Source organism: Pan paniscus, chromosome 9 (assembly GCF_029289425.2).
Source record: "Pan paniscus chromosome 9, NHGRI_mPanPan1-v2.0_pri, whole genome shotgun sequence".
Lineage (NCBI taxonomy): Eukaryota > Metazoa > Chordata > Mammalia > Primates > Hominidae > Pan > Pan paniscus.
This window is the reverse complement of record NC_073258.2, coordinates 84,193,586-84,221,224: the sequence shown is the minus strand read 5'-3', so window position 1 is coordinate 84,221,224 and position 27,639 is coordinate 84,193,586. Positions and strand designations below refer to the sequence as shown.

At 38.0% G+C, this 27,639-nt stretch overlaps 1 protein-coding gene across 6 annotated transcripts; it reads left to right on the top strand.

Moving 5' to 3' along the window:
• CCDC90B (coiled-coil domain containing 90B) lies at positions 1–27,623 on the top strand. Of its 6 annotated transcripts, none has more exons than XM_003821995.5 (9): positions 1–2,968; positions 8,828–8,947; positions 10,249–10,352; positions 14,347–14,448; positions 15,095–15,136; positions 15,223–15,294; positions 15,388–15,441; positions 23,098–23,212; positions 27,113–27,623. In XM_003821995.5, exons 1-9 carry the CDS (start codon positions 2,896–2,898, stop codon positions 27,166–27,168), a joined length of 738 nt encoding a protein of 245 aa, XP_003822043.1. In that variant the 5' UTR covers positions 1–2,895; the 3' UTR covers positions 27,169–27,623. The 6 variants fall into 6 exon arrangements, with proteins under 6 accessions (XP_003822043.1, XP_063464776.1, XP_003822042.1 ...); XM_003821994.6 differs by having other exon boundaries at positions 2,643–3,195; XM_008975485.5 differs by lacking the exon at positions 10,249–10,352 and adding an exon at positions 3,860–3,935 and having other exon boundaries at positions 2,862–3,195.
• Positions 27,624–27,639: the final 16 nt, after the last annotated feature.

Here is a 27,639-nt window from a genome sequence, read left to right as displayed (position 1 = left end):
GAACTAGAAAAACCTCTTCTAAAATTAATTTGGAACCAAAAAAGAGCCTAAATAGTCAAAGCAATCTTAAGCAAAAAGAACAAAGCAAGACTTCAAACAATACTATAAGGCTAAAGTAATCAAAACAGCATGGTAGTGTTACAAAAACAGACACATAGAACAGTAGAACAGAATAGAGAACCCAGAAATAAAGCCACACACCTAAAACCATCTGGTCTTCAACAAAATCAACAAAAATAAGCAACACGGATAGCATTCCCTATTCAGTAAATGTTGGTGGGATAACTGGCTAGCCATATGCAGAAGAATGAAACTGGACCCCCCTACCTCTCACCATATACAAAAATTAACTCAAGCTGGATTAAAGATTTAAAAGTAAGCCCTCAAACTATAAAAACTCTAGAAAAAAAAACTAGGAAATACCCTTCTTGACACAGGCTTTGGAAAAGAATTTATAGCTAAGTCCCCAACAGCAATTACAACAAAAATAAAAACTGACAATTGGGACCTAATTAAAGAGCTTCTGCACAGCAAAAGAAATTACCAACAGAGTAAGCAGATAGCCTAAGAATGGGAAGGAGAAAATATTTGCAAACTATGCATCTGACAAAGGTCTAACATCCAGAATCTATAAGGAATTTAAACAAACCAAGAAGTATAAAACAATCCAATTAAAAAATGAGCAAAGGACATGAACACACACTTCTCAAAAGAAGACATACAAATAGCCAACAAACATGAAAAAATCCTCAACACCACTGATCATTAGAGAAATGCAAATCAAAACTACAATGAGATGCTATCTCACACCCATCAGAATGGCAATTATTAAGAAAAAAATTCAAATATTGGTTAGGCTGTGAAGAAAAGGGAATGCTTATACTCTGTTGATGGGAATGCAAACTAGTTCAGCCACTATGGAAAGCAGTTTGGAGATTTCTCAAAGAACTTAAAATACAACTACCATTCAACCCAGCAATCCCACTACTGGGTATATACCCAAAGGAAAATAATTCATGCCACCAAAAAGACACAGAGCTGGGCACCGCAGCTCATGCCTGTAATCCCAGCACTTGGGAGGCCTAGGCGGGTGGATAGTTTGAGCCCAGGAGTTCTGGACCAGCCTGGGCAACATGGCAAGACCCCATCTCTACAAAACATGCAAAAATTAGCCAGTTGTGGTAGTGCACACCTGTAGTCACAGCTACTTGGAAGCCTGAGGCAGGAGGATCAGTTAAGCCCAGGAAGTTGAGGCTGCAGTGAGCCATGCACGACTGCACTCCAGCCTGAGTGACGCAGCGAAACCCTGCCTCAAGACAAAAAAAAAAAAAAAGACACATGCAACCGTATGTTCATTGTAGTGCCATTCACGATAGCAAGGACATGAAATCAACCTAAGTGCCCATCAACAGTGGACTGGATAAAGAAAATGTGGTACATATACACCATGGAATATAATGCAGCCATAAAAATAAGGAAATTATACTCTTTGTAGCAACATGGATGGAACTGGAGCCATTATCCTATGTAACCTAATGCCAAGAACAGAAAACCAAATACACATGTTCTCACTTATAAGTAGGAGCTAAACATTGAATATATGATGGTAAACGTGGAAACAATAGGCATTGAGGATCATTAGATGAGGAAAGGGGGAGACGGACAGAGGGGCATGGGTTGAAAAAGCACCTGTTGAGTACTATGCTTACATCCTGTTGGGATCATTGGGACCCCTAACCTCGATATACCCTAAGGTTTTGCGTTTTGTATTTTGAAACTGGTAAGATCAAACTTTTTTCCCAATTTTTTTTTTTTTTTTTTAGATCGAGTCTCACTCTGTCGCCCAGGCTGGAGTGCAATGGTGTGATCTCGACTCACTGCAACCTCCGCCTCCAGGATTCAAGCGATTCTCCTACCTCAGCCTCCTGAGTAGCTGGGATTACAGGCATGTGCCACCACGCCCGGCTAATTTTGTATTTTTAATATAGACAGGGTTTCTCCATGTTGGTCAGGTTGGTCTCGAACTCCCGACCTCAGGTGATCTGCCCGCCTCGGCCTCCCAAAGTGCTGGAATTACAGGCATGAGCCACCACGCCCAGCCATCCCAGTGTTTTAAATAACAATTTATATTTCCTTTTCATGAATTGTCTGTTAAAGCAGTTGTTGGCGGGCATCAAGTTTTGTTCTTTCAATGTGCTTCGGGCCTTAGAAATGGTGTTTGTTACTTAGTTGACTCTCACAAAGCTTTGAATACATATAGATAGAAACCTAGCCGTAATTGTTTAGAATCTTGCGAGAGTAAGCCACTAACACCGCACAACTGTGTGCCATTTTAGAACTTACAGAGAATATTCATGAGTATTAGTGCATTTTAATACAACTACTGTGCATTGTTGCTTTCAGCATTTTACTATGCGGAGCAGTCTTGAGTAACTGAGGTCTGAGAAGGATAAATGGTGAAAATTCAAGGAATTTCTCCTAGAAACGGAGGAATTCGGCTTCCCTAAAGAAAGGACATACCGACTGAAATAGTTGGTCCTCCCGTGCACCAGAGGGTGAAGCAGCAGGATGTGACGCCTCACGATAAGTGAGCGGCTTGCTGGACTACACTTCCCAGAAGGTTTCGTTGGCCCTCGCACTACGCAATCACCCAGAACGCTCAGCGGCCGAAAACTTCAGGTCCCAGGCTGCTGTGCGGCTAAATGCGACTCCATCTCCTCCGACCCAAGCGCGTAATGGCCGCTGGCTATCTTGGGGGAGCCAGCTGTTGGACTATGCCCCACTGCCAGGAAACAGGCGCCGGAAGGTTCTCTGACAAGATCTCGCTTTCCTAGGGCGGTAAAGGCGTTCACAGGTCGGGAAGGGGCGCTGGGAGAAGCGGGGCAGCGCTGAGCCATGCTCGCCAACTGTGGGTCTGTCTGTGAAGAGGCCCAGTTTCGTGGGACCACGGTGGCGCCTGCGCTGGGAGGTGAGCTTGTGACAGAGCGAAAACTACAATTCCCAGCATTCCTGTGGTGCCAGAACTACCTTGCCCGAAAGCCTGTGCGAGATTTACCCCGTCTTCCGCCTCCCTCCCACCGGAAAACTCTGAGGACATGAATAGTCGCCAGGCTTGGCGGCTCTTGCTCTCCCAAGGCAGAGGAGATCGTTGGGTTTCAAGGCCCCGCGGGCATTTCTCGCCGGCCCTGCGGAGAGGTGAGGCAAGGCGTCGTGTCATAGATGCCTGAGTGCTTTCTAGGGAGACGATGCCCGTGGGGTCGCGCCTGCTCGAGCGAACGGGAAGAGAAGGTGCCACGCCCTCCTCCCGGATTCACGCCTTGTGCTGGCGACGCCGCTGCCTGCTGCCCCGACTTGCCCAGCTCGCCCCAAGGGGCGAGGACTGAGGAAAGCACTGCCTTTCTGTTCTTAAAGCGAACCTTTGAAGGCCTGGGCTTCGCGCCCGGCTTCTTTCTCAGCCGTTGTTTCCGTTTTTTGGTGACAAGAGGCTAGTAATCTCGTAGGTTTGTCAGGAGCCAACGTAAGGTAATCTGTGTTTGAGGGTGTCCAGTTTTCTTTTGTGGCCTGATCAAATTTTGATTTTGTTTTTTTAGGTGCTGGCCTCGAGCCCAGGTTTTTGGTAGACAGCATCATAAATTTCAGGCCACGTCTGCCTTATTCTCACTGGAATTCTCAGTACATTTCAGTCACATTGTAGACTTTGGGAAAATAAGTGAATACTGGAACCCACAAGTTTCCAACCTGTTGGCACCCCTGTTAACAGGGTGTCCTGAAGACATCTAACTTTATTCAGAGAAATGTTTCTAGGGCTAGGTTTTTGTTGTCGTCGTTTTCACCCCCAGTTTTTAAACTTCCCTCCCAGTTTTAAACCGTTGTCCACAAAATAGGCGAATAGGCACCTCTTATCTCTGTTCACCTTCTTGAATCTTCAGTGCCAGGTACGCTGAGCCATTCGGTACCCAAACACTTCTACGCTGTTATTTATACTCCATATTGTTACTTGTGCTATTTTGCTCATTGTTTCATTTTAATCCACACCAGTAACAGCTGCAGTCAAAACTGCAGTTGTTGATCCTCCATCTGTGAGATTGCTGTTTAGCTGCCAGGGTCATTCACAAGGTCTCTTTTGTTAGGTATTTGAGTGTTTAGCATACATACACATTATGATGGATTTTACAAAAAGGAGGTAGCACTTTTGAACTCCAGGAAGTCATCCAGCTGCCATCTTTGTTGACTTTTACAGGTGTACTTTACATATCCAAATGAAAACAAAATTAAATGTTCTTAGAGAATGAACTTTGAAGTGCATATCATACTGGGAAATAAATGACCATAAGTACATGTTAATGTTTTAACATAAAAGTTATCCCACTTGAATCTGAGTGTTCTTGGAGAAACCTTAAATCTCTTCTTACAACTAGTAGGATTTGTGTCCTTCCTCACTAAACAAATATTGAATGTTTATTTTATACAAGTAGTTTAAACTTGCCTAATAATGTCAATAATCAAGGGATTTGAAAACCTTGACCTCTGACCAATGGAAGGACCTTAGTTATTCTAATGCAACTAGTGTAGCACGTCAGTAGACCAGCATGTAAGAATATATGCTGTTAATGCCTGTTCTTTTGAATTCCTGACAGAAAAGTAACTGGCTATACACTGAAGTGTTTCAGCTGTAAAATTAGCAGTAAATTAATATAAAACTTGCAGCTTAAATTTAATGGGACAACACTTTACATGTTTGCTTGGTTGTTTTTTCAAAAGTAAAATTTGACCTTTTCCAGCAAAGAGGAGCTTGGTGCAAGATAGGCCAGAGTTCCAATCCACAATCTATGACTTAGTAGTTTTGTGAAACTGGTTAAACCTTTAAACTCTTGAGTTTGTATCTCGCTATTACGAACAAACAAATCCACAAGATAGGTATCAAAGAAACAAAAGTAGTAACAATGAAAGGAAAGGTTTGGGGTTTTGTACAGATGTTTAAGTCTGTACAAAACTCTTCAAATTATTAAGGATCTGTTATTCCACTTTGAGCTGGAAACACTGATTCTGGGCACTTCATCTCCCCTACCTATTAATATGGCTGCAAAGACTTACTTATTTTTATTTTTTATTTTTTTGAGACAGGGTCTCTGTCACTCAGGCTGGTGTGCCTTGGCGCCATCTCGGCTCCCTGCAGCCTCTGCCTCCCAGGCTCAGGTGATCCTCCCACTTCAGCCTCCCAAGTAGCTGGGACTATAGGCACACACCACCATGCCCAGCTAGTTTTTGTAATTTGTGTAGGGACAGAATCTTCCCACGTTGCCCAGGCTGATCTCAAACTCCTGGGCTCAAGCAATCCGCCTGCCTTGGCTTCCCAAAGTGCTAGGATTACAGGCATAAGCCACTGCACCCGGCCTGTAAAAACATTCTTAATGAGTGCTTATGCACTGAACTGCCCATGACACAGTTGGAATAGTGATTATGACACCCTACTATGAATATCCAATGGTTTTTCCAGTTCCTTATGGCTTCCAAAGTGGAGTGAAACCCAAAGTTCTACTGCCAGTGGGTGTCAATACCTACCTCATAGGATTGGGAGGACTAAGCAAAATATTATGTGAATATTTGAGCACATATAAGGAATAATGTTTTACATATCCTTCTGTATTCTCAGCTCTCCTTAACCCCATAATAAATAGAAGCCAAGAGAATAGCAAAGGCAGCCCATGCCTAGATTTTGCTGGTTTCATTCATCCTGTCTGGATAACTTCTCTCAGATTTAATATAGTTCCATCATCCAAATAGCCATTCTTGATCCTTTATTCTCAAGGAGGGCCAAATGCTTCTCCTTTGTATTATTCATCATTGTGTCTACATAATGCCAAGCACAGTGCCTTTCATTCAGCAAGTATCTATGGAGCATCCAGAATTGTGTAGGCATTGGGGATTCAGTAGTGAGCAAGAACAGATGTGGTCCCTGCTCTCAAGGACTGTATAGTTTAGTGCAGGGGTTGACAAACTTTTTCTGTAAAGAGCCTAATAAATATTTCAGGCTTTGTAGGCTGTAAGGTCAGTCACAACTATTTGCTTTGCCACTGTAGCATGAAAGTAGCCATAGATTAATCCATAAATGAATGAGCTGTGTTCTAATAAAACTATCTAGTTCTAATGAATAAAACTAGAAAAACAGGCGGTGGTAGTCTATGGGCTATAGTTGGCTGACTGCTGGTCTCTTGGGGAGACAACTGAGAGTCACATACATGTAAATTATGAGAGGGTTTGCAAAAGAATCCTGTGCAGTACTATGAAAAACCATCATGAGAGAGACATAACCTAAAGGAGTCATCAGGCTTTCCAGAGGAAGAAACATTCAGACTGAGCTCTGAAGGATAAACATGAGCAGGCAAAGAAAAGGAGAGCTTTCTGAACAGGGCAGGGGCTAGGCAAAGGCCCTGAGAAGGGAAAGCACATGGCATGTTTGTGGAATTAAAATCAAAGAGCCCTTGAAAGCAGAGGACCAGAGAGAGCATAGTAGGACATGAGACGAGCTGCACCCTACAAAGATTTATTGGCTTGTTAAGGTATTTGGTCTCTATCCCAAATTTTGCAGGAAGCTGCTCTTTGTGCAAGGTATTCAGAGTGTTTGTTGACTAAGTCAGAGGAACTGTACTAATCTGCCTAGCTATGAGACCATAAGATCTCAGACTAATTACAGACAGTCTCCCATCCCTCAACTTAAGATAATTTAACTTAAAAATTTTTGACTTTACCATGGTGCAAAAACAGTGTGCATTCAGTAGAAACTGTACTTTGAATTTTGATCCTTTCCTAAGCTAACGATAATGCAGTATTCTTGCAATACTGGGCAGGGGCAGCAAGCCACAGCTCCCAGTTAGCCATTGATCACAAGGGCAAACAACCAATACTTAGTATTGCCAGGGTTTTTGGGTTTTGTTTTTGCATCCCATCATGTTTACAAAATGCCCATCTGGGTGTCTACATGAAATATTCAACACTTTATTATAAAGTAGGCTTTGTGTTACATGATTTTGGCCAACTATAGGCTAACGTAAGTGTTCTCGACAAGCTTGAGGTAAGCCAGGCTAAGCTGTGATGTTCAGCAGGTTAGGTGTATTAAATGCATTTTCAGCTTAGGATATTTTCAATTTATGATGGATTTATTGGGACATAACCCTTTTATAAGCTGAGGAGCATCCATACTTAGCCCTGAGCCTCAATTTACCTCATCCATAAAATGAGAATTTTAAGGATGGGGTAATAGATGTGAAAACAGTAAAATATTATTTAAATATTATTACTGATTTTTTTTTCTAAATCCAAATAAACTTCTAATCAGGAATATGTAACTAAGAGTACCATCATTACTCCTAATGCAGTTGTTATTGAAACTACTGAAATCTGCCCCTTTTTCCTCTAATTTTTCTTTTTCTCTCCTACCTTAGGTCTGATATTTACACACAAAGGCATAGTTCTTTACCCTTCTAGATGACATTCAAGTGAAAAAGATTACTGACCAGTGTACTAATATGTGTGTTTTTAAAAATTGCTCCACCTTTATTTACAGCTACTTGCTTTTATCTCTTCAGTTAAATAGAATTTTTTGGAGTATTTTAATGAATCTTTTATCATTTGAATTTAGAGTTTATTGTTAGATTTTTTAAAAAAACAATATCTGTTTCCTGCCTTCTAGTCCATAAAATCAGTGAGAATATCATTTATGTCTGGTTTTGCTTATGATTTTATCCCCTATGCCTGGCACAAGTTCTAGCACTCAATCAATATTCATTAGGCTAGAAGGATATAAAGAAGGAATCACATTTGTCCTACACAGTACTAGTGGAAAAATAATGCCTGAAGTTGCAGCCTTTTAAATATCTAGATATTTTAAGTGACTTAAGATACATAAGAGAGACAGCATGGAGTGTAAGATTTGGAGTCAGAAGAACCTGAGTCTGAATCCTAATTCTGCCATTGGCTCTGTAAAGGTAACTCCTTCACCTTCCCAAAAGTTGTTTATGGGCAGGGCACCTTGTAATAAATTCATCAGCAATATATAGAAAAGGTCTTTACTGTGTCTAGGTTAAAACTTGGGGAATTTATTGAAATAGGACAAGAAGGGTTATTTCAGAAATGAGAAATTTTTCTTAGGGTTCTTATGTTGATACCAGTAAATACGTCCATGATTTCAAATCAAATTCATTGATTGAATCAACAGTAAAACTTGGTGGCCCAACTATGTGCCAAAGCACTGTTCTACGTGCTAAAGATACAGTAGTGAAAACCACAGTCAAAGCATCATGGAACTTCCATTCTGATCCAGAGATACAAACAGCAAATAAGATAATTTCATGTTGGAGCTGAGAACTACGTAGGAAATAAACTGTGGATATATAAGTGAGTGGGAGTATGGAAAGCTACTTTAAACAGGGATTAAGTGTAAAAAATTTTCATAGCTCTTTGAAAGACTATTACTGAGCACAGAGAAGAATTGAATTGTGCAGTTTCTGCTTTTCAGTAATTAGAGCTGAGGTGGTGATATCCAAAGCATTTGATGTGTGTTTTATTACAAGTTTATACTGACTCTTAACATTTCTGAATACCAAAGGAGGGAAAAGAAACATTTATTGAATGTTTGGTATGTACAGAAGAACGTCAGAGACTTTTCAGATAAAAGAGAGGCTCAGAGGAGTCAATTAACTTGGGTGAGATGACAAAACTAGAAGAGCTGGAACTATATTATAAATGGATGGGGAAAATGCTTTGTAAGCTAAAGTAGCTTTGTAAGCTATCAGTTACTACAAAAGAAAAAAATTGTCTTCTCTTTCAGAGTTCTTCACTACCACAACCAAGGAGGGATATGATAGGCGGCCAGTGGATATAACTCCTTTAGAACAAAGGAAATTAACTTTTGATACCCATGCATTGGTTCAGGACTTGGAAACTCATGGTGAGAAACATGGATACCTCCTGAAAGAAGAAAATTAATAGCACTCATAATGCCTAGTTAAGACAATATCACTATTATGAACAATCAAAAGTAACTAAATAGATGTACCATCCATACAATGAAATATTTTATAGTCACTAAAAATGATACTGTTTGAGAAATATTTACTGATATGGGGAATGTTCAAGATATGTTAATTGAAAAAAGCATATGAAATAATATGTACAGAATTATTCCAATTAAGTGAAAAAAAACTAGAGTTTCTAGGTTAAACTAAAGTCCGTGTGGAAGTACAAATGTTTGAGATTAAAAAATAAAAAAATAAGCACAAAAAATTACCTGATATCAAAACAGTAATTTAAATTATGTGATATTAAAGGAATAGACTAATAGAACAAAATGGTATTAAGAGACACAGACATGAATTTAATATGTGATGAAGGCATTACAAATTAGGGAAAGGAAGGACTATTTAATAAATGAGACATAATAAGTGACTAGCCACTGGGAAAAAATATATTAGATCCCCTTATTGAAAACTAAATTTCAGATAGATGAAAAGCTAAATGTAAAAGAAGAACAAGCAGTTTTACAGAAAAAGGTGGGCAAATGCTATAAACAAGCAGAACACAGAAAAATAAATATAAATAACAAAAAGTATATGTAATGCTTAACCTCTCTACAAACCAAGGAAATGCAAATTTAAGTAACATTAAAATAACAATGCAATACAATTTTTTATGCCAATTACACACTCAAAAAAAAAGTCATATCCACTGTTAATGTAGATGTGGGGAGATACAGAATGAGAATTAAAATTTTAGAGTTTGTTTTTTTATTTGTTTTTTTTGAGACAGAGTCTCGCTCTGTTGCCCAGGCTGGAGTAAAGTGGCGCGATCTCGGCTTACTGCAAGCTCCGCCTCCCAGGTTCACACCATTCTCCTGCCTCAGCCTCCCGAGTAGCTGGGACTATGGGCGCCCGCCACCACGCCTGGCTATTTTTGTATATTTAGTACAGATGGGGTTTCACCGTGTTAGCCAGCATGGTCTCAATCTCCTGACCCTGTGATCTGCCCACCTCGGCCTCCCAAAGTGCTGGGATTACAGGCGTGAGCCACCATGCCCGGCCTAAAGTTGTAGAGTTCTTTTAGAGAGTAATTTAGTATTATCTGTCAATTTTTTAATTGTAACCATTATTTAAAAGAGTATAACAATTTAAATGTTGAGGAGTTACTCTTGCTGTCTATTTTGATAAGGATATACACTTTAAAAAAAATAAAATACCTATTTGCTGCCTACAGGATTTGACAAAACACAAGCAGAAACAATTGTATCAGCGTTAACTGCTTTATCAAATGTCAGCCTGGATACTATCTATAAAGAGATGGTCACTCAAGCTCAACAGGTAATACACTGATTACTATCACTTCTGATACTTTCATTAGACAATCATTTCATAACTACGTCTCTGTCTACCTACTGACCTTCCAAACACGCTCGTATCTTCCTTGTTCTCTCTAAAGGGACCACAAAAAAAAACATTGAATAAAGTCAATATTTAGAGAGACTGAATAGTTAGAATAGTTGTAATAATATTGTGGTAACAGAGAATGGTATTTTGCCAAATCTTTGATGGGATGAGATCATTATATTGTGTTATTCATGAGTGGTGGTAGATTGTTAGTGAAACAACTTTTTCCCTCTAGAAAGCTCACCACAGAAGAGCTAATCTTTCTATATATTCAGTATATTTTATTGCTGCTATACATACACATTGGTTAATTTTCACAGACATAGCTGGAAAGGACTTACGTGGCTGGGAGGGACTTTATAAATTCCCTGGTTAAGACGCCTTAATTTAACTGAATATAAACATCCTTAGAGTCAAACATAAGAATTTAACATGTAAGTGGCACAATGCTATGTACTTTTCGTATATTATTTAATCTCTAATAACCTTGAAAAGTAAGCAGAATTCTATTTGGCCACTGAAGACAGGCTCAGAGAGATTGAGTAGTTTGCAAGAGTTTTCACTGTGGTGGTATGGACAAAAAGCAATCATTTTATATAAAGGACTGAATAAACTAAATGAACTTAACTGGAATAATAATTCATTTCTGTCAGTCATGAAATAATGTATTATGTTTAGGAATCTGTTCTTCCTATGGTTATATTTTTTTAATTTTAATTTTTCAAATTTAGGCTTCCTTCCTCAGATAAGTATTTTACAGCACAGAGAAAAATCAGGATTTCTTATATAAAATTAGAATATTTTACGTAAAATTTCATTAAAGGGTCATGGTAGATCAAAAGATCTTAAAGATTTCTACTATGGCCAGGTGCCGTGGGTCACACCTGTAATCCCATTACTTTGGGAGGCCGAGGTACGCAGATCACTTGAGGTCAGGAGTTCAAGACTAGCCTGGCCAATAAGGTGAAACACTGTCTCTACTTAAAAAAACAAAAAAAAAAAACAAAAATTAGCCAGGTGTGGTGGTGGGCACCTGTAATCCCAGCTCCTCGGGAGGCTGAGGCAGGAGAATCGCTTGAACTGGGGAGGTGGAGGTTGCAATGAGCCAACATTGCACCACTGCACTCCAGCCTGGGTGACAGAGACTCCATCTCAAAAAAAGACAAAAAAAAAAAAAAAAAAAAAAACTGTAATCTCCAATTATAGTAGACAAATGTCCAATTAATTAGACATTTAAAATTGAAACATTCAATCCCTACATTTAACTTACCTTTAAGTTTGTACATGCATTTTTAGGATCATAACAGACTACTAAATCCACTAAAGAAAAAGCCAAACATCTAATTAGTTACTCCTAAGCTCCGAGCTGTCCTGAAAGAGCTATATGGAGCTACTGATACTTTTAATAAAGTAATTTTGTCTTAAATTTTTAAGTTTACCTATAATATAGGGAGTGAAATAAAGCTGTGATTTGAGGAATATTTGTGCTGCTAGGACCATTTAATCCTATATACAAGAGGTAGGATTGAGTATAGAAATATCACTATTAAACTTTTGGCTTTTTTATTACTGCTGTCTGAAGTTAAATAATCCTGTTCTGTTCTTGAACCTAATTCAATTGCTGACCCCACCTCTAGTATAGAATAAGGCACAGAGATGTCATGAAGGGTGAAGCTAAGGCTCAGGGTCATAGGCCATTAAGCTGCATACTTGATCACTTCAGAAAGGGCCATATGAAACCAAGTCAGCTAGCAGGATGAGGGGGAAAAAATAAAATAATAAAGTCTTCTTATTCTGAAAATTTGATTATATTGTGATTTTGATTAAAATCTGAATATTCTCTGATGGCTCCATAGTAGTTTAAAAAAATCACACTTTTAATAGATTTAGCTACTTAACAATGGATTATGTCTACATTTAAAGTTGTTAAAGATGGACACCTGTGCAGTTTTGTAGGCTTTTTGAGTCTGTATTTAAAGGAAGAATGAGGTAAAAAGAGGCTCTTAAGAGCCACATTAAGGCTGGTGTGGTGGCTCACGCCTGTAATCCCAGCACTTCAGGAGGCTGAGGTGAGCAGATCACTTGAGGTCAGAAGTTCGAGACCAGCCTGGCCAACATGGCAAAACCCTGTCTCTACTAAAAATACAAAAAAATTAGCCAGGCATGATGGTGGGTGCATGTGGTCCCAGCTACTCAGGAGGCTGAGGCACGAGAATCACTCGAACCCAGGAAGTGGAGGCTGCAGTGAGACAAGATTGCGCCACTGCATTCCAGCCTGAGTGACAGAGCAAGGCTCTGTCTCAAAAAGGCCACAATACAATCCCTTATTTTCAGGTTCAGACACCACAAGAAGTCTGTAATTAGCTTTCCAACTTCTGTCTATGTAATCTCAGTAATAAGAATACATTATTTTTAATGTCATATAATTCCTTTATAGTGATATTTGGGGCAAACACGACTGCCAGCCCCTAGAGGCCACATCTGTGTGACTTCTGAATTAATTCTCATAAAATATGTCAAGCAGAACTGAATAAAAGAAAATGAACAACCCTCCCCAGTAATATATGAGGGTTAGAAAAGGCATGAGTCAGCAATGTCTGTTGTACACAGTTAAAAACTTTTATGTATTATAAGAAGTCCAAACTTCCTCCACATTAATACATTAGCATTAGACTATCCTGCTTCAGCCATTAGATCCCTGTCCCATTGGTAATAATAATAGCTAACATCTCAGTGCTAACCATACGCCAAGTACTGTCTTAAGCATTATATGTACATAATCTCATTTAATCCTCAAAACAACTCTTTAAGGTGTACCAGGTACTGTTACTATTTCCATTTTACCAATGAGGAGACCAGAGAAGTTAAATGACTTGCTGGCACCTCACAGTAAATGGCAGAGTTTGGGTTCAAACCTAGACAGCCTGACTCCAGAACTCACACTCTTTTTTGGGCTTTCTTGTTTTATTTCTAAACTGTTATACAGAGTCCTTAATAAGGTTATACCTCATCTGCTTTTTCTTTTGGTAAAGGATAGAGAAGTTAGCAAGCTACCTGATTTTAAGAAGTTTAGTGCTACAGGTTGAATATCCCTTATCTGAAATGCTTGGGACCAGAAGTGTTTCAGATTTCAAATTTTTTTTTTTTTTGGAATATTTGCAATACAGTTACCAGTTGAGCATCCCAAATCTGAAATCCAAAATACTCCAATGCACATTTCCTTTGAGTGTTATGTCAGCACTCAAAAAGTTCCAGATTTTGGATTTCAGATTTTTGGATTAGGGATATTCAACCTGTAACAGTTATATTTTCTTTGTAAGGCTGTCTTAAATCATTTCTACAAAATTGTCCCTCCCTAATGAGGCAAAAGCTTATAAATCTATCAGGTAAGTGCTGCCTTTCACATATTCTTTGTAGTGCCAAATAATAGGGAGGATACCCAGGAATTTAAACAAAATTGGTTATGTTGTGCGGACAAAGGGCAATTATTTTAAATATACATCTATTTTGTTTTACTGCCTGACTTCTGAGTCGTATCCAATACCATGGAATTTTCCAGTGGTAGAAAATCTTTCAAAATCAAAGTAATAAGAGATAAAACCCTTTCCATCTGGGTATTCAAAAAATAAGAACAAAACATTATTTTTTTTGAGGAACTCTTAGGGTCTAAGGAAGCATTTTATTGAGATTCTTTTCATTCAAAGGCCTACAAATTTATCTCTCTTCACTAGGAAATCCTTTGTTTCTTCCTTGAATCTCTTTCTTTTCATTTTGATATTTCAGATATGTAGGTTTCATATTTACTTAACCAGTCAACATTATACCTTGTAGCATGTTAACAAATTCATTTAAATTTCATGAAAACAATTCCGTAAATAAAAAGATGGCTTTCTATAGATCACTAGGTTATTTTTATTTTGTTTTCTAGGAAATAACAGTACAACAGCTAATGGCTCATTTGGATGCTATCAGGAAAGACATGGTCATCCTAGAGAAAAGTGAATTTGCAAATCTGAGAGCAGAGAATGAGGTGATACAAATTTTAATTTATTACTTATAAAATAACTGATCTCATAATAAGCATCCTACTTAAGGAATAAGTTAATAAGACCAAGTAATAATTCCATGTGGTTAGTAAACAATAAGTTTTTAGATTTAAAAACATACTATTTGTTTAACCATACCTAATCTTTTTCTATATAAATCATAGTGCTTTGCATACTGAAGAGAATAAGAGTTACATTTTATACATATAAAACCACATAAAACAAAATCTTTGAGCTATATATATAAAATTTCTATATAATGGTTTCAGAGCTGAGAGTAATACGGCATTTTCTATTTTATTTAATCCTGTACTAAATGTCTTTGTGACTTAAAAGTATATTTCTGTAATTAAGTCAGAATTTTAAGTTATGTTATCCACTATAGCTTATTTTTAAATTTAGAAAATCAGTTTTTAAAAGTATAATATAAAAACAAATGCATTTGGCTCATAAGAATTATTTTCTGAATACAGTGGCTTACTAGTTTCTTTTGAAGATTTTTTTCCTTATCAATTCTGTATTAGAAATCCATAGATTGTCCAAATTTTGGTAATCTAGGGTTTCAGATTTTTTTAATCATAATATAGACTTGGTTTAATGCTAATTGCATGTGATCTTTCCTGTACCTAGAAAATGAAAATTGAATTAGACCAAGTTAAGCAACAACTAATGGTAAGTGAATTTTTTTTCTAGCTGTTAAATTCAGAACAAATATTCGTTACAAGATCATTTTTAAAATATCTTTGCTTTCTTTAAAGCATGAAACCAGTCGAATCAGAGCAGATAATAAACTGGATATCAACTTAGAAAGGAGCAGAGTAACAGATATGGTAATGTTCTTTTAAATGTACTTTCTTGGTTACTTACTCCTTTTTTATTTTTAGACTTTTTTTTTTAACTTCCTGCTGCTTCATATCCTATAGTTTACAGATCAAGAAAAGCAACTTATGGAAACAACTACAGAATTTACAAAAAAGGTAAAGTAATATGTAAAAATGTCTCTTTTGTACAGTTCTTGTGCCTTGTATAACTGCTTTTATGTGTACCAGTTTATAAGTTTAGACTTTTAAAAACTACCCTTGTAGAGTCTCTGGCTTCCTCATAGCTATTATAGTTAGCCAGCACTTTTGGGGAACCTGGCACCAGGTAGATGGTCGCCCATGAGCCATGACCTTGAAGTAAGAATCAAGATTTCCACATAGTGTGCTTTTTTAAACTAAATTACTTCTATAATAGAAAATAACTATTTTTTGGGCCAGGCACAGTAGCTCACACCTGTTAATCCTGCACTTTGGGAGGCTGAGGCAGGAGTTCAAGACCAGTCTGGGCAACATAGCAAGACCCTGTCTCAAAAAAAAAAAAGAAAATAACTGTTTTTTAAAAGACAAAGATTCACTATTGGTATTTCATAATTGGTACTTAAATGAGTGCCTAGGTTCAGTTAAATAATTATCTTAAGGTTTTAAAAAAGCTATATATTAATAACATATAAACACTAATATTTAGTGTTTATTAATGTGCCAGATACCATTTTACATGCTTTACTTATATCTGTTAATTCACTTAATATTAATTTCAGTCTCTGTGAGGTAGGCACTATTATTCCCATTTTAACAATTTGGAAAATGAAGCACAGAGGGGTTAAGGTCCCACAGTTAATAAGTGGTGTCACTAGGGAAAAGAACCTGGATTCTAAATCCCTAACTTGGAACTACTGCTCTCCTTCTCAGTAATCCTACAGTGTAATCATGACTTCATCTCTGTGGCTTGAGTAAAACCCAGCTTTCTGACTCAGCCTTGTCCTTTTCTTAAAAGTTCAAAGCCATTTGTCCACATTCTAACAGAAAATATGTCACTCTTGCTCATAATTTAATAGAAGAGAAGGTCACATTTGTTCTTTCAAAGATCTTATTGTCTTCCCTTACTTCTTGGCCAGATAAAGGAGATAAGCAAGGAAATCAGCAAAATCTTTTACAACTACTTTCTGTGCTCTAGGTCTCATCTGTCCTCCCTACCCTTTGTCCCCTATACATGTATCAGTGTTACCCATCAGGTATTTCTGCCAGTTCCTTTAATACTGGCGCCAGTTCATATTATACACCTGGTTATTTTTTTTTCCATTTGCAGAATATATTTAAAGTTTTAACCATAATATCCTAAGGACTTCACACACATAAAATGATAGTTCTGTGACCTAATTTTTTGCTTCTTAGTTTATCATCTTATGTATTCAGGTATAAATATGTTATTATGAGGTTTTTAGAATATGCCCAGTATGTCATACCCCTAAAAGATGATCTCCAAATATGAAAGCAGAAGGAATGTAATTCGTCAGTTTATAGTGTTTTTAAAAAAAATTTTTTTTTAATACTTTAAGTTCTAGGGTACATGTGCACAACGTGCAAGTTTGATACATAGGTATACATGTACCATGTTGGTTTGCTGCACCCATCAACTCATCATTTACCTTAGGTCCTAATGCTCTCCCTCACCCAACCACCACCCGACAGGCCCCAGTGTGTGATGTTCCTGTATCCAAGTGATCTCATTGTTCAATTCCTACCTATGAGTGAGAACATGCGGTGTTTGGTTTTCTGTCCTTGTGATAGTTTGCTGAAAATGATGGTTTCTGGCTTCATCCATGTCCCTGCAAAGGACATGAACTCATCCTTTTTTATGGCTGCATAGTATTCCGTGGTGTATATGTGCCATGTTTTCTTAATCCAGTCTGTCATTGATGAACATTTGGGTTGTTTCCAAGTCTTTGCTATTGTGAATAGTGCCTCAATAAACATACGTGTGCATGTGTCTTTATAGTAGCATGATTTATAACCCTTTCGGTATATACCCAGTAATGGGATTGCTGGGTCAAATAGTAATTCTAATTCTAGATCCTTGAGGAATTGCCACACTGTCTTCCACAATGGTTAAACGAATTTACACTCCAACAGTGTAAAAGCGTTCCTATTTCTCCACATCCTCTCCAGCATCTCTTGTTTCCTGACTTTTTAATGACTGCCATTCCAACTGGGGTGAGATGGTATCTCATTGTGGTTTTGGTTTGCATTTCTCTGATGACCAGTGATGATGAGCATTTTTTCATGTGTCTGTTGGCTGCATAGATGTCTTCTTTTGAGAAGCGTCTGTTCATATCCTTTGCCCACTTTTTGATGGGGTTGTTTTTTCTTGTAAATTTGAGTTCTTTATAGATTCTGGATATTAGCCCTTTGTCAGATGGGTAGATTGCAAAAATTTTCTCCCATTCTGTAGGTTGCCTGTTCACTCTGATGGTAGTTTCTTTGCTGTACAGAAGCTCTTTAGTTTAATTAGATCTCATTTGTCTATTTTGGCTTTTGTTGCCATTGCTTTTGGTGTTTTAGTCATGAAGTCCTTGCACATGCCTATGTCCTGAATGGTATTGCCTAGGTTTTCTTCTAGGGTTTTTATGGTTTTAGGTCTAACATTTAAGTCTTTAATCCATCTTGAATTAATTTTTGTATAAGGTGTAAGGAAGGGGTCTGGTTTCAGCTTTCTACATATGGCTAGCCAGTTTTCCCAGCACCATTTATTAAATAGGGACTCCTTTCCCCATTTCTTGTTTTTGTCAGGTTTGTCAAAGATCAGATGGTTGTAGATGTGTGGTGTTATTTCTGAGGCCTCTGTTCTGTTCCATTGGTCTGTATATCTGTTTTGGTACCAGTACCATGCTGTTTTGGTTACTGTAGCCTTGTAATATGGTTTGAAGTCAGGTAGCGTGATGCCTCCAGCTTTGTTCTTTTTGCTTAGGATTGTCTTCGCAATGTGGGCTCTTTTTTGGTTCCATATGAACTTTAAAGTAGTTGTTTCCAATTCTGTGAAGAAAGTCATTGGTAGCTTGATGGGGATGGCAGTATGGCCATTTTCACAATATTGATTCTTCCTATCCATGAGCATGGAATATTCTTCCATTTGTTTGTGTCCTCTTTTATTTCACTGAGCAGTGGTTTGAAGTTCTCCTTGAAGAGGTCCTTCACATCCCTTATAAGTTAGATTCCTAGGTATTTTATTCTCTTTGTAGCAATTGTGAATGGGAGTTCACTCATGATTTGACTCTGTTTGTCTGTTAATGGTGTATAGGAATGCTTGCGATCTTTGCACATTGATTTTGTATCCTGAGACTTTCTTAAGTTGCTTATCAGTTTAAGATTTTGGGCTGTGACAATGGGGTTTTCTACATATACAATCATGTCATCTGCAAACAGGGACAATTTGACTTCCTCTCTTCCTAATTGAATACCCTTTATTTCTCTTGCCTGATTGCCCTGGCCAGAACTTCCAACACTATGTTGAGTGGGAGTGATGAGAGAGGGCATCCTCATCTTGTGCCGGTTTTCAAAGGGAATGCTTCCAGTTTTTGCCCATTCAGTATGATATTGGCTGTGGGTTTGTCATAAATAGCTCTTATTGTTTTGAGATACGTTCCATCAATACCTAGTTTATTGAGAGTTTTTAGCATGAAGGGCTGTTGAATTTTGTTGAAGCCCTTTTCTGCATCTGTTGAGATAATCATGTGGTTTTGTCTTTGGTTCTGTTTATGTGATGGATTACGTTTATTGATTTGTGTATACTGAACCAGCTTTGCATCCCAGGGATGAAGCCGACTTGATCGTGGTGGATAAGCTTTTTGATGTGCTGCTGGATTCGGTTTGCCAGTATTTTATTGAGGATTTTCGCATTGACGTTCATCACGGATATTGCTCTGAAATTCTTTTTTTGTTGTGTCTGTGCCAGGCTTTGGTATCAGGATGATGTTGGCCTCATAAAATGAGTTAGGGAAGATTCCCTCTTTTTCTGTTGATTGGAATAGTTTCAGAAGGAATAGTACCAGCTCCTCTTTGTACCTCTGGTAGAATTTGGCTGTGAATCTGTCTGGTCCTGGACTTTTTTTGGTTGTTAGGCTATTAATTACTGCCTCAATTTCAGAGCCTGTTATTGGTCTATTTAGAGATTCAACTTCTTCCTGGTTTAGTCTTGGGAGGGTATATGTGTCCAGGAATTTATCCATTTATTCTAGATTTTCTAGTTTATTTGTGTAGAGGTGTTTATAGTATTCTCTGATGGTAGTCTATATCTGTGGGATCGGTGGTGATATCCCCTTTATCATTTTTTATTGCATCTATTTGATTCTTCTCTCTTTTCTTCTTTATTAGTCTGGCTAGTGGTCTATCAATTTTGTTGATCTTTTCAAAAAACCAGCTCCTAGGTTCATTGATTGTTTTTTTAAGGGTTTGTTGTGTCTCTTATCTCTTTTTTTAAGGGTTTGTTGTGTCTCTTATCTCTTACCTCTGAAAGAGATAAGCAGCAGCAGAAGTTATTTATTGCCTTCTGCTAGCTTTTGAATGTGTTTGCTCTTGCTTCTCTAGTTCTTTTAATTGTGATGTTAGGGTGTCGATTTTAGATCTTTCCTGCTTTCTCTTGTGGGCATTTAGTGCTATAAATTTCCCTCTACACACTGTTTTAAATGTGTCTCAGAGATTCTGGTACGTTGTGTCTTTGTTCTCATTGGTTTCAAAGAACATCTTTATTTCTGCCTTCATTTCGTTATGTACCCAGTAGTCATTCAGTAGCAGGTTGTTCAGTTTCCATGTAGTTGTGCAGTTTTGAGTGAGTTTCTTAATCTTGAGTTCTAGTTTGATTGCACTATGGTCTGAGAGAGAGTTTGTTGTGATTTCTGTTCTTTTACATTTGCTGAGGAGTGCAAGTGCTTTACTTCCAATTATGTGGTCAATTTTAGAATAAGTGTGATGTGGTGCTGAGAAGAATGTATACTCTGTTGATTTGGGTTGGAGAGTTCTGTAGATGTCTATTAAGTCTGCTTGTTGCAGAGCTGAGTTCAAGTCCTGGATATCCTTGTTAACCTTCTGTCTCGTTGATCTATCTAATATTGACAGTGGAGTGTTAAAGTCTCCCATTATTATTATGTGGGAGTCTAAGTCTCTTTGTCGGTTTCTAAGGACTTGCTTTATGAATTTGGCTGCTCCTGTATTGGGTACATATATATTTAGGATAATTAGCTCTTCTTGTTGAATTGATCCCTTTACCATTATGTAATGGCCTTCTTTGTCTCTTTTGATCTTTGTTGGTTTAAAGTCTGTTTTATCAGAGACTAGGATTGCAACCCCTGCTTTTTTTTTTTTTTTTTTTGCTTTCCATTTGCTTGGTGCATCTTCCTGCATCCCTGTATTTTGAGCCTATGTGCATCTTTGCACGTGAGATGGGTCTCCTCAATACAGCACACTGATGGGTCTTGATTCTATCCAATTTGCCAGTCTGTGTCTTTTAATTGGGGCATTTAGTCCATTCATATTTAAGGTTAATATTGTTATGTGTGAATTTGATCCTGTCATTATGATGTTCGCTGGTTATTTTGCCCATTAATTGATGCAGTTTCTTCATAGCATCGATGGTCTTTACAATTTGGCATGTTTTTGCAGTGGTTGGTACTGGTTGTTCCTTTCCATGTTTAGTGCTTCCTTCAGGAGCTCTTTTAGGGCAGGCCTGGTGGTGACAAAATCTCTCAGCATTTGCTTGTCTGTAAAGGATTTTATTTCTCCTTCACTTATGAGGCTTAGTTTGGCTAGATATGAAATTCTGGGTTGAAAATTCTATAAGAATGTTGAATATTGGCCCCCACTCTCTTCTGGCTTGTAGGGTTTCTGCCAAGAGGTCCACTGTTAGTCTGATGGGCTTCCCTTTGTGGGTAACTTGACCTTTCTTTCTGGCTGCCCTTAACACTTTTTCCTTCATTTCAACCTTGGTGAATCTGATAATTATGTGTCTTGGGGTTGCTCTTCTTAAGGAGTATCTTTGTGATGTTCTTTATATTTCCTGAATTTGAATGTTGGCCTGCTTTGCTAGGTTGGGGAAGTTCTCCTGGATAATATCCTGAAGTGTTTTCCAGCTTGGTTCCATTCTCCCACTTTCAGGTACACCAATCAAACGTAGATTTGATCTTTTCACATAGTCCCATATTTCTTGGAGGCTTTGTTCGTTTCTTTTTACTCTTTTTTCTCTAACCTTGTCTTCTCGCTTTATTTCATTAATTTGATCTTCAGTCACTGGTACCTGTCTTCCACTTGATTGTATCAGCTACTGAAGCTTGGGCATGCATCACGAAGTTCTCGTGCCATGGTTTTCAGCTCCATCAGGTCATTTAAGGTCTTCTCTACACTGTTTATTCTAGTTAGCCATTCGTCTAATCTTTTTTCAAGGTTTTTAGCTTCCTTGCAATGGGTTCGAACATCCTCCTTTACCTTGGATAAGTTTGTTATTACCGACCTTGTGAAGCCTGCTTCTGTCAACTCATCAGTCATTCTCAGTCCAGTTTTCTTCTTGCCATTGCTGGCAAGGAGCTGCAATCCTTTGGAGGAGAAGAGGCACTATGATTTTTAGAATTTTCAGCTTTTCTGCTCTGGTTTTTCCCCATCTTTGTTGTTTTATCTACCTCTGGTCTTTGATGTTGGTGACCTACAGATGGGGTTTTGGTGTAGATGACCTTTTTGTTGATGTTGATGCTATTCCTTTCTGTTTGTTAGTTTTCCTTCTAACAGTCAGGACCCTCAGCTGCAGGTCTGTTGGAGTTTGCTGGAGGTCCACTCCAGACCCTGTTTACCTGGGTATCACCAGCAGAGGCTGCAGAACAGCAAATATTGCTGCCTGATCCTTCCTCTGGAAGCTTTGTCCCAGAGGTGCAGCCGCCTATATGAGGTGTGTGTCAGCCCCTACTGGAAGATGTCTCCCAGTTAGGCTACACAGGGGTCAGGGACCCAATTGAAGAAGCAGTCTCTCCGTTCTCAGAGCTCAAACGCTGTCATGGGAGAACCACTGCTGTCTTCACAGCTGTCAGACAGGGACATTTAAGTCTGCAGAAGTTGTCTGCTGCCTTTTGTTCAGCTATGCCCTGCCCACAGAGGTGGAGTCTAGAGACAGTAGGCATTGTTGTGCTGTGGTGGGCTCAGCCCAGTTCAAGCTCCCCTGCCACTTTGTTTACCTACTCAAGCCTCAGCAATGGCGGATGCCCCTTCCCCAGCCAGTCTGCTGCCTCACAGTTCGATTTCAGACTGCTGTGCTAGCAGTGAGCAAGGCTCTGTGGGCGTGGAACCCACCGAGCCAGGCACAGGAGAGAATCTCCTTGTCTGCCAGTTGCTAAGACCTTGGGAAAAGTGCAGTATTTGGGCAGGAGTGTCCCGTTTTTCCAGGTAGTCTGTCATGGCTTCCCTTGGCTAGGAAAGGGAAATCCGCTGACCCCTTACGCTTCCAGGGTGAGGCAATGCCCCAGCCTGCTTCAGCTCGCCCTCCGTGCGCTGCACCCACTGTCCAACCAGTCCCAATGAGATGAACCAGGTACCTCAGTTGGAAATGCAGAAATCACCCGTCTTCTGCGTTGATCACGCTGGGAGCTGCAGAGTGGAGCTGTTCCCTTTTGGCCATCTTGGAACACTTCAAATTTTTTTACACCACTATGCTTTTAATGTTTCCCCAACTAAGACTTTTGTATCACAATTAGCCCATAAGTGAGGGTTTATAATGTAAATGCTTTTGTCCATTTAATACATAGGGACAAAATTAAGTTCTCTTATTCTGGTTTACCACAGGATACTCAAACCAAAAGTATTATTTCAGAGACCAGTAATAAAATTGACGCTGAAATTGCTTCCTTAAAAACACTGATGGAATCTAACAAACTTGAGACAATTCGTTATCTTGCAGGTAAGACTGTCAGAGAAAGAAATTGCTGTCATCTAATTTTCCTGTTAGTTCTACCTATCAAGGTAACTGAGCAGGCACAGGAAAAAAAGGAGGAGCTAGATAACAAGGCTCCTTTATTGCTTGGTCCCCTGTAGTGCTTAAAGAAGGTTCCAGTCTCAGGATATATTTTTTGGAGTCTTGGGTTTTATTTTTAATACTTATAATTTTTATTATAGCAGATTACAAATTAGACACAGCCAAAGGAAGGAACATATAGGGTGTAGTATTGGACAGTTCTAAATGTTAAGCTTCTGTCATCCTCACAGATGTGTTACCCTTCAGAATCTAAGTTTAGCAGGCAACTCTGCAGCTGACTAATAGAAAAAGCATGTGGATATAAAAGAAATATATAAACACAAGCAGAAAATGATAGAAGGATAAACTGTGGTACTCCACAGTGGAAAAAAAAATGAAAATTTTCTTTTTATTGCTTATGTTCTTCCATAAAGATTTGAATGAGGTTAGAGAAAAAAGATCAGTAAATTAGATATAAGCCCATTAAAAACCTGGAGGAGGGACAGATGACCTTACCTTGAATCAACTGATTCAGCATAGACACTATCCCAAAATTAGATTATTTGTCACATACTGAGCTCCTCAAGTACCATCTGACCCGACCCAATTACAGGGCCCTAGTGATTTAGGAAGAATGCCCTAGTCGACTATTACTTGTCTTTTTTCTTTCCTTTTATAAAAAGTAATGTATTTTCATTATAAATTTTTTTTGTAAGTTTTAGGGTCATGTGCACAATGTGCAGGTTAGTTACATATGTATACACGTGCCATGCTGGTGCGCTGCACCCAGTAACTCGTCATTTAGCATTAGGTATATCTCCCAATGCATTCCCTCCCCCCTCCCCCCACCCCACAACAGTCCCCAGAGTGTGATGTTCCCCTTCCTGTGTCCATGTGTTCTCATTGTTCATTTCCCACCTATGAGTGAGAATATGCAGTGTTTGGTTTTTTGTTCTTGCGATAGTTTACTGAGAATGATGATTTCCAATTTCATCCATGTCCCTACAAAGGACATGAACTCATCATTTTTATGGCTGCATAGTATTCCATGGTGTATATGTGCCACATTTTCTTAATCCAGTCTATCATTGTTGGCCATTTGGGTTGGTTCCAACAAAGATACTCCTCGAGAAGAGCAACTCCATAATTGTCAGATTCACCAAAGTTGAAATGAAGGAAAAAATGTTAAGGGCAGCCAGAGAGAAAGGTCGGGTTACCCTCAAAGGGAAGCCCGTCAGACTAACGGCAGATCTCTCAGCAGAAACTCTACAAAGCCAGAAGAGAGTGGGGGCCAATATTCAACATTCTTAAAGAATTTTCAACCCAGAATTTCATTATAAATTATTCATAGAATTCAAAAGCAGTAAAAGTGAAAGCCCCTCCCCGTGTGTATTTACTATTAGTAGTAAACATTTTCTAGGCTTTTTCTTCTGTATATAAACATCTTATATACTTCTTAAAAATAATTAGATCACGTATTTTTTATAGTCTACAACTTTTTAAAGTTTAACCAAATGTCCTATTTCTTTCCACACAGACATCTTTTTATTAGAAAGCACAGTATTCCCTATATGAAAATGCCACAATTTATGTATCCAGTCCTTTATTAACAGGCATTCTCCCTCCAGTTTTTCATTATTAAGGACAATACTGTATTGAACAGCCATATATATGTGTTAACGTTTGAGTAAATACACATACACACACACATATCTTTGTGGCCCTGTGCTAGTATTTCTATATAACAACTTGCTATTTACATTTAAAATTTGGGGTCAAAAAGATATGCACATTTAAGATTTTTGATATTAACAAATTGCTGTCTAAAAGAAAACTGCCGATTTATACTCTTAGTCATTTTCTGGGCAGTCACTACTGATGTTGAGGTGCCAGCAGGGTTGAAGATGGAGCCCCCAGCCATCATCAGCTGAACCGTGGACGGGGCACAAGTAAAATAGCCTACCTACAAGCATAATTGGAATCAGAACTTACTCTTTAAATCTGTGACTGTGTGCCTCAATTTCTCATACCAGCTTTCTCCATAGGTTGGAAACATTACCACCTAGACTCTTATCATTCCACTTTCACTAATCAGGAGAGATTGCCCTCTTTCCTTAGTTCCAATTTTTAAAATCCTCAGAAAGGAGTCTGAATGGTTCATCGTGGGTCAGACGCCACCTTTTGACCCAGAACACTGCCACCAAGGAATAATGGCGATTTCCATTTAATCTATGTAGATAATGTGGCAGATTTTGTTCGTGGCAGATAAATAATGAAAGCTAATGTTTACAGAGTGCTTAAAATGTACCAGGCATATGCTCACCTAAGCATTTTACATATATGTAGAATGTCTCCCTAGACAGGGTATAGGGGATAAACAGCAAACTTAAAAGAAATTGGAGATGGCTCCAATTGTTGTTGTTACTGCAACAACAGCCATGAGAAATAAAAGCTGAAATAACAGCAGCAAGACATGAGAGAGAAACTTAAATGCAGTAACGATTGTATACTCTACTGAAGTAGAGTATACTTCACCTCACAATAAGTGTTCATTTGGTTATCTAAAACTTAATTTATCAGCTGTTGAATCAGCAGAGGATGTAACCACTTAGATAGCACTATGTGACTCAAATAAATGACAGATTGAGTCTTTCAAGTGTCACAGTATATAATAAGGATCACAAATTTTTTGTGTGTGTTTTTTTATTAAGAGAAAAAAAATGGCTTTGGAGTCAAGTACACTTAGTCTTAAATCCCAGCTCCACTGTTTGCTAGCGATGTAACTGGGTGTATTACCTCATCTGTACAATGGGGATAATACCACCAATCTCATGGTTAAATAAAGTAGTGTGTGTAATTGCTCAGCATAGTAGCATAGTACTTGACACATAGCAAATAGTAGCAGGATCAAATGGGAGAATATATAATTGCCCAGTGTCTGTAAGACAAGAAACTCTTAGTGTTATTACTTCTCTATATTTCTTAGAGATGCCTAATCCCATTTCTTAAAACTGAGAAAATGATCTTATCATTAACCAAGTTTCAGTAAGTAGTAGGATCAAATGGGGTGGTGTACAAATGGGTTTATACATTATGAATAACTTTACTTTGAAAGGCTAATTTCTTGTGTCTTTATTCATAAAAGTTTTCCATTCATCTCTAACTTGTCTGTTTTTAAAAATTCATTCATCGGTGTTTTAAACAAACTGGAGACTAGGGAGTCCCTAAAGGCCTCACTCAGACTTACCTTCTAAAAGCTGGGAAAACTGAATTTTTTTTTATCCAAAATGATGTAACCTAAAGTACAGGTAGTATATTAACTATTTTAAAAACCTAATGCTTTTTCTGCCTTTTCTTCTACCTCATTGAGTTTAAAGAGTTTTTATTAAAATTTTATTTTTTTAAGAATTATGAGAAATTATTTAAAAATGTACTGAAAAGGCAATTAAAATTCTCTTCTCACAGATATATGTATATTTTACTAGCCTAACTACGTAATTTTTTAATATAAGAAAGATTTCATTTATCATGAGATCTGAAATTAGAGCTTATAATTATTTAAAGTAGTCAATAATGCTAGCGTTAATGATTTTAAATACAGGTTATAGGTTTCTAAATGACATAATTTACATTTTAATATACAGGCGCTTTTAAGAAGAATTAGGCATTAAGGCTGCCCTTAAGAATGTCTTTCATACTTAATTGTCTAGGGAATAAAAAACATAGGATAGAAAATTGGTTGGATTTCCTCTTTTTTGCTCTTCACTTAAAGATAACATTATTCTCTTTATCTCTGCAAAATAATCACAAATACAAGACCTATAACACAGTTTCTTCTTTTCACAGCTTCGGTGTTTACTTGCCTGGCAATAGCATTGGGATTTTATAGATTCTGGAAGTAGTATTAATGCTTATCCTGCTGTGGCTGTTGGCTTCTTAGAACACCAAACCGGGAGAGATTTACTTTGAACATTGTCAGTTGCAGCAAAAATTTACTACACAAGATTATTCGAAGTGTATATGGACTAAAAGAGGAAGTGTTTTAGAATGAGAAGAGATACTGTGTCTTTATTGTGTGTGTGTGAGTGCATGTGTGTGTCTTTATTATATTGAAAAGCTGTCACTCAGACCTGGTTTGAGATAGAAGAGCATTTTGTCCTTTTGATAGTTAATAGAAATTGAACCAGAGTTTTCTTATGTTTGCTTGAACAATTGTGTAAATCATACAGGATTTTGTGGGTATTGGTTGAATATTTGTAAACCATTCCCTAGCCTACATATTTATTACTGAATTAAATTTCCTGATAACCATTGCATAATTACATTTTTCTATAAAATAAAAGATTATTACAACAAAGTTGTGTGGGTTTTCA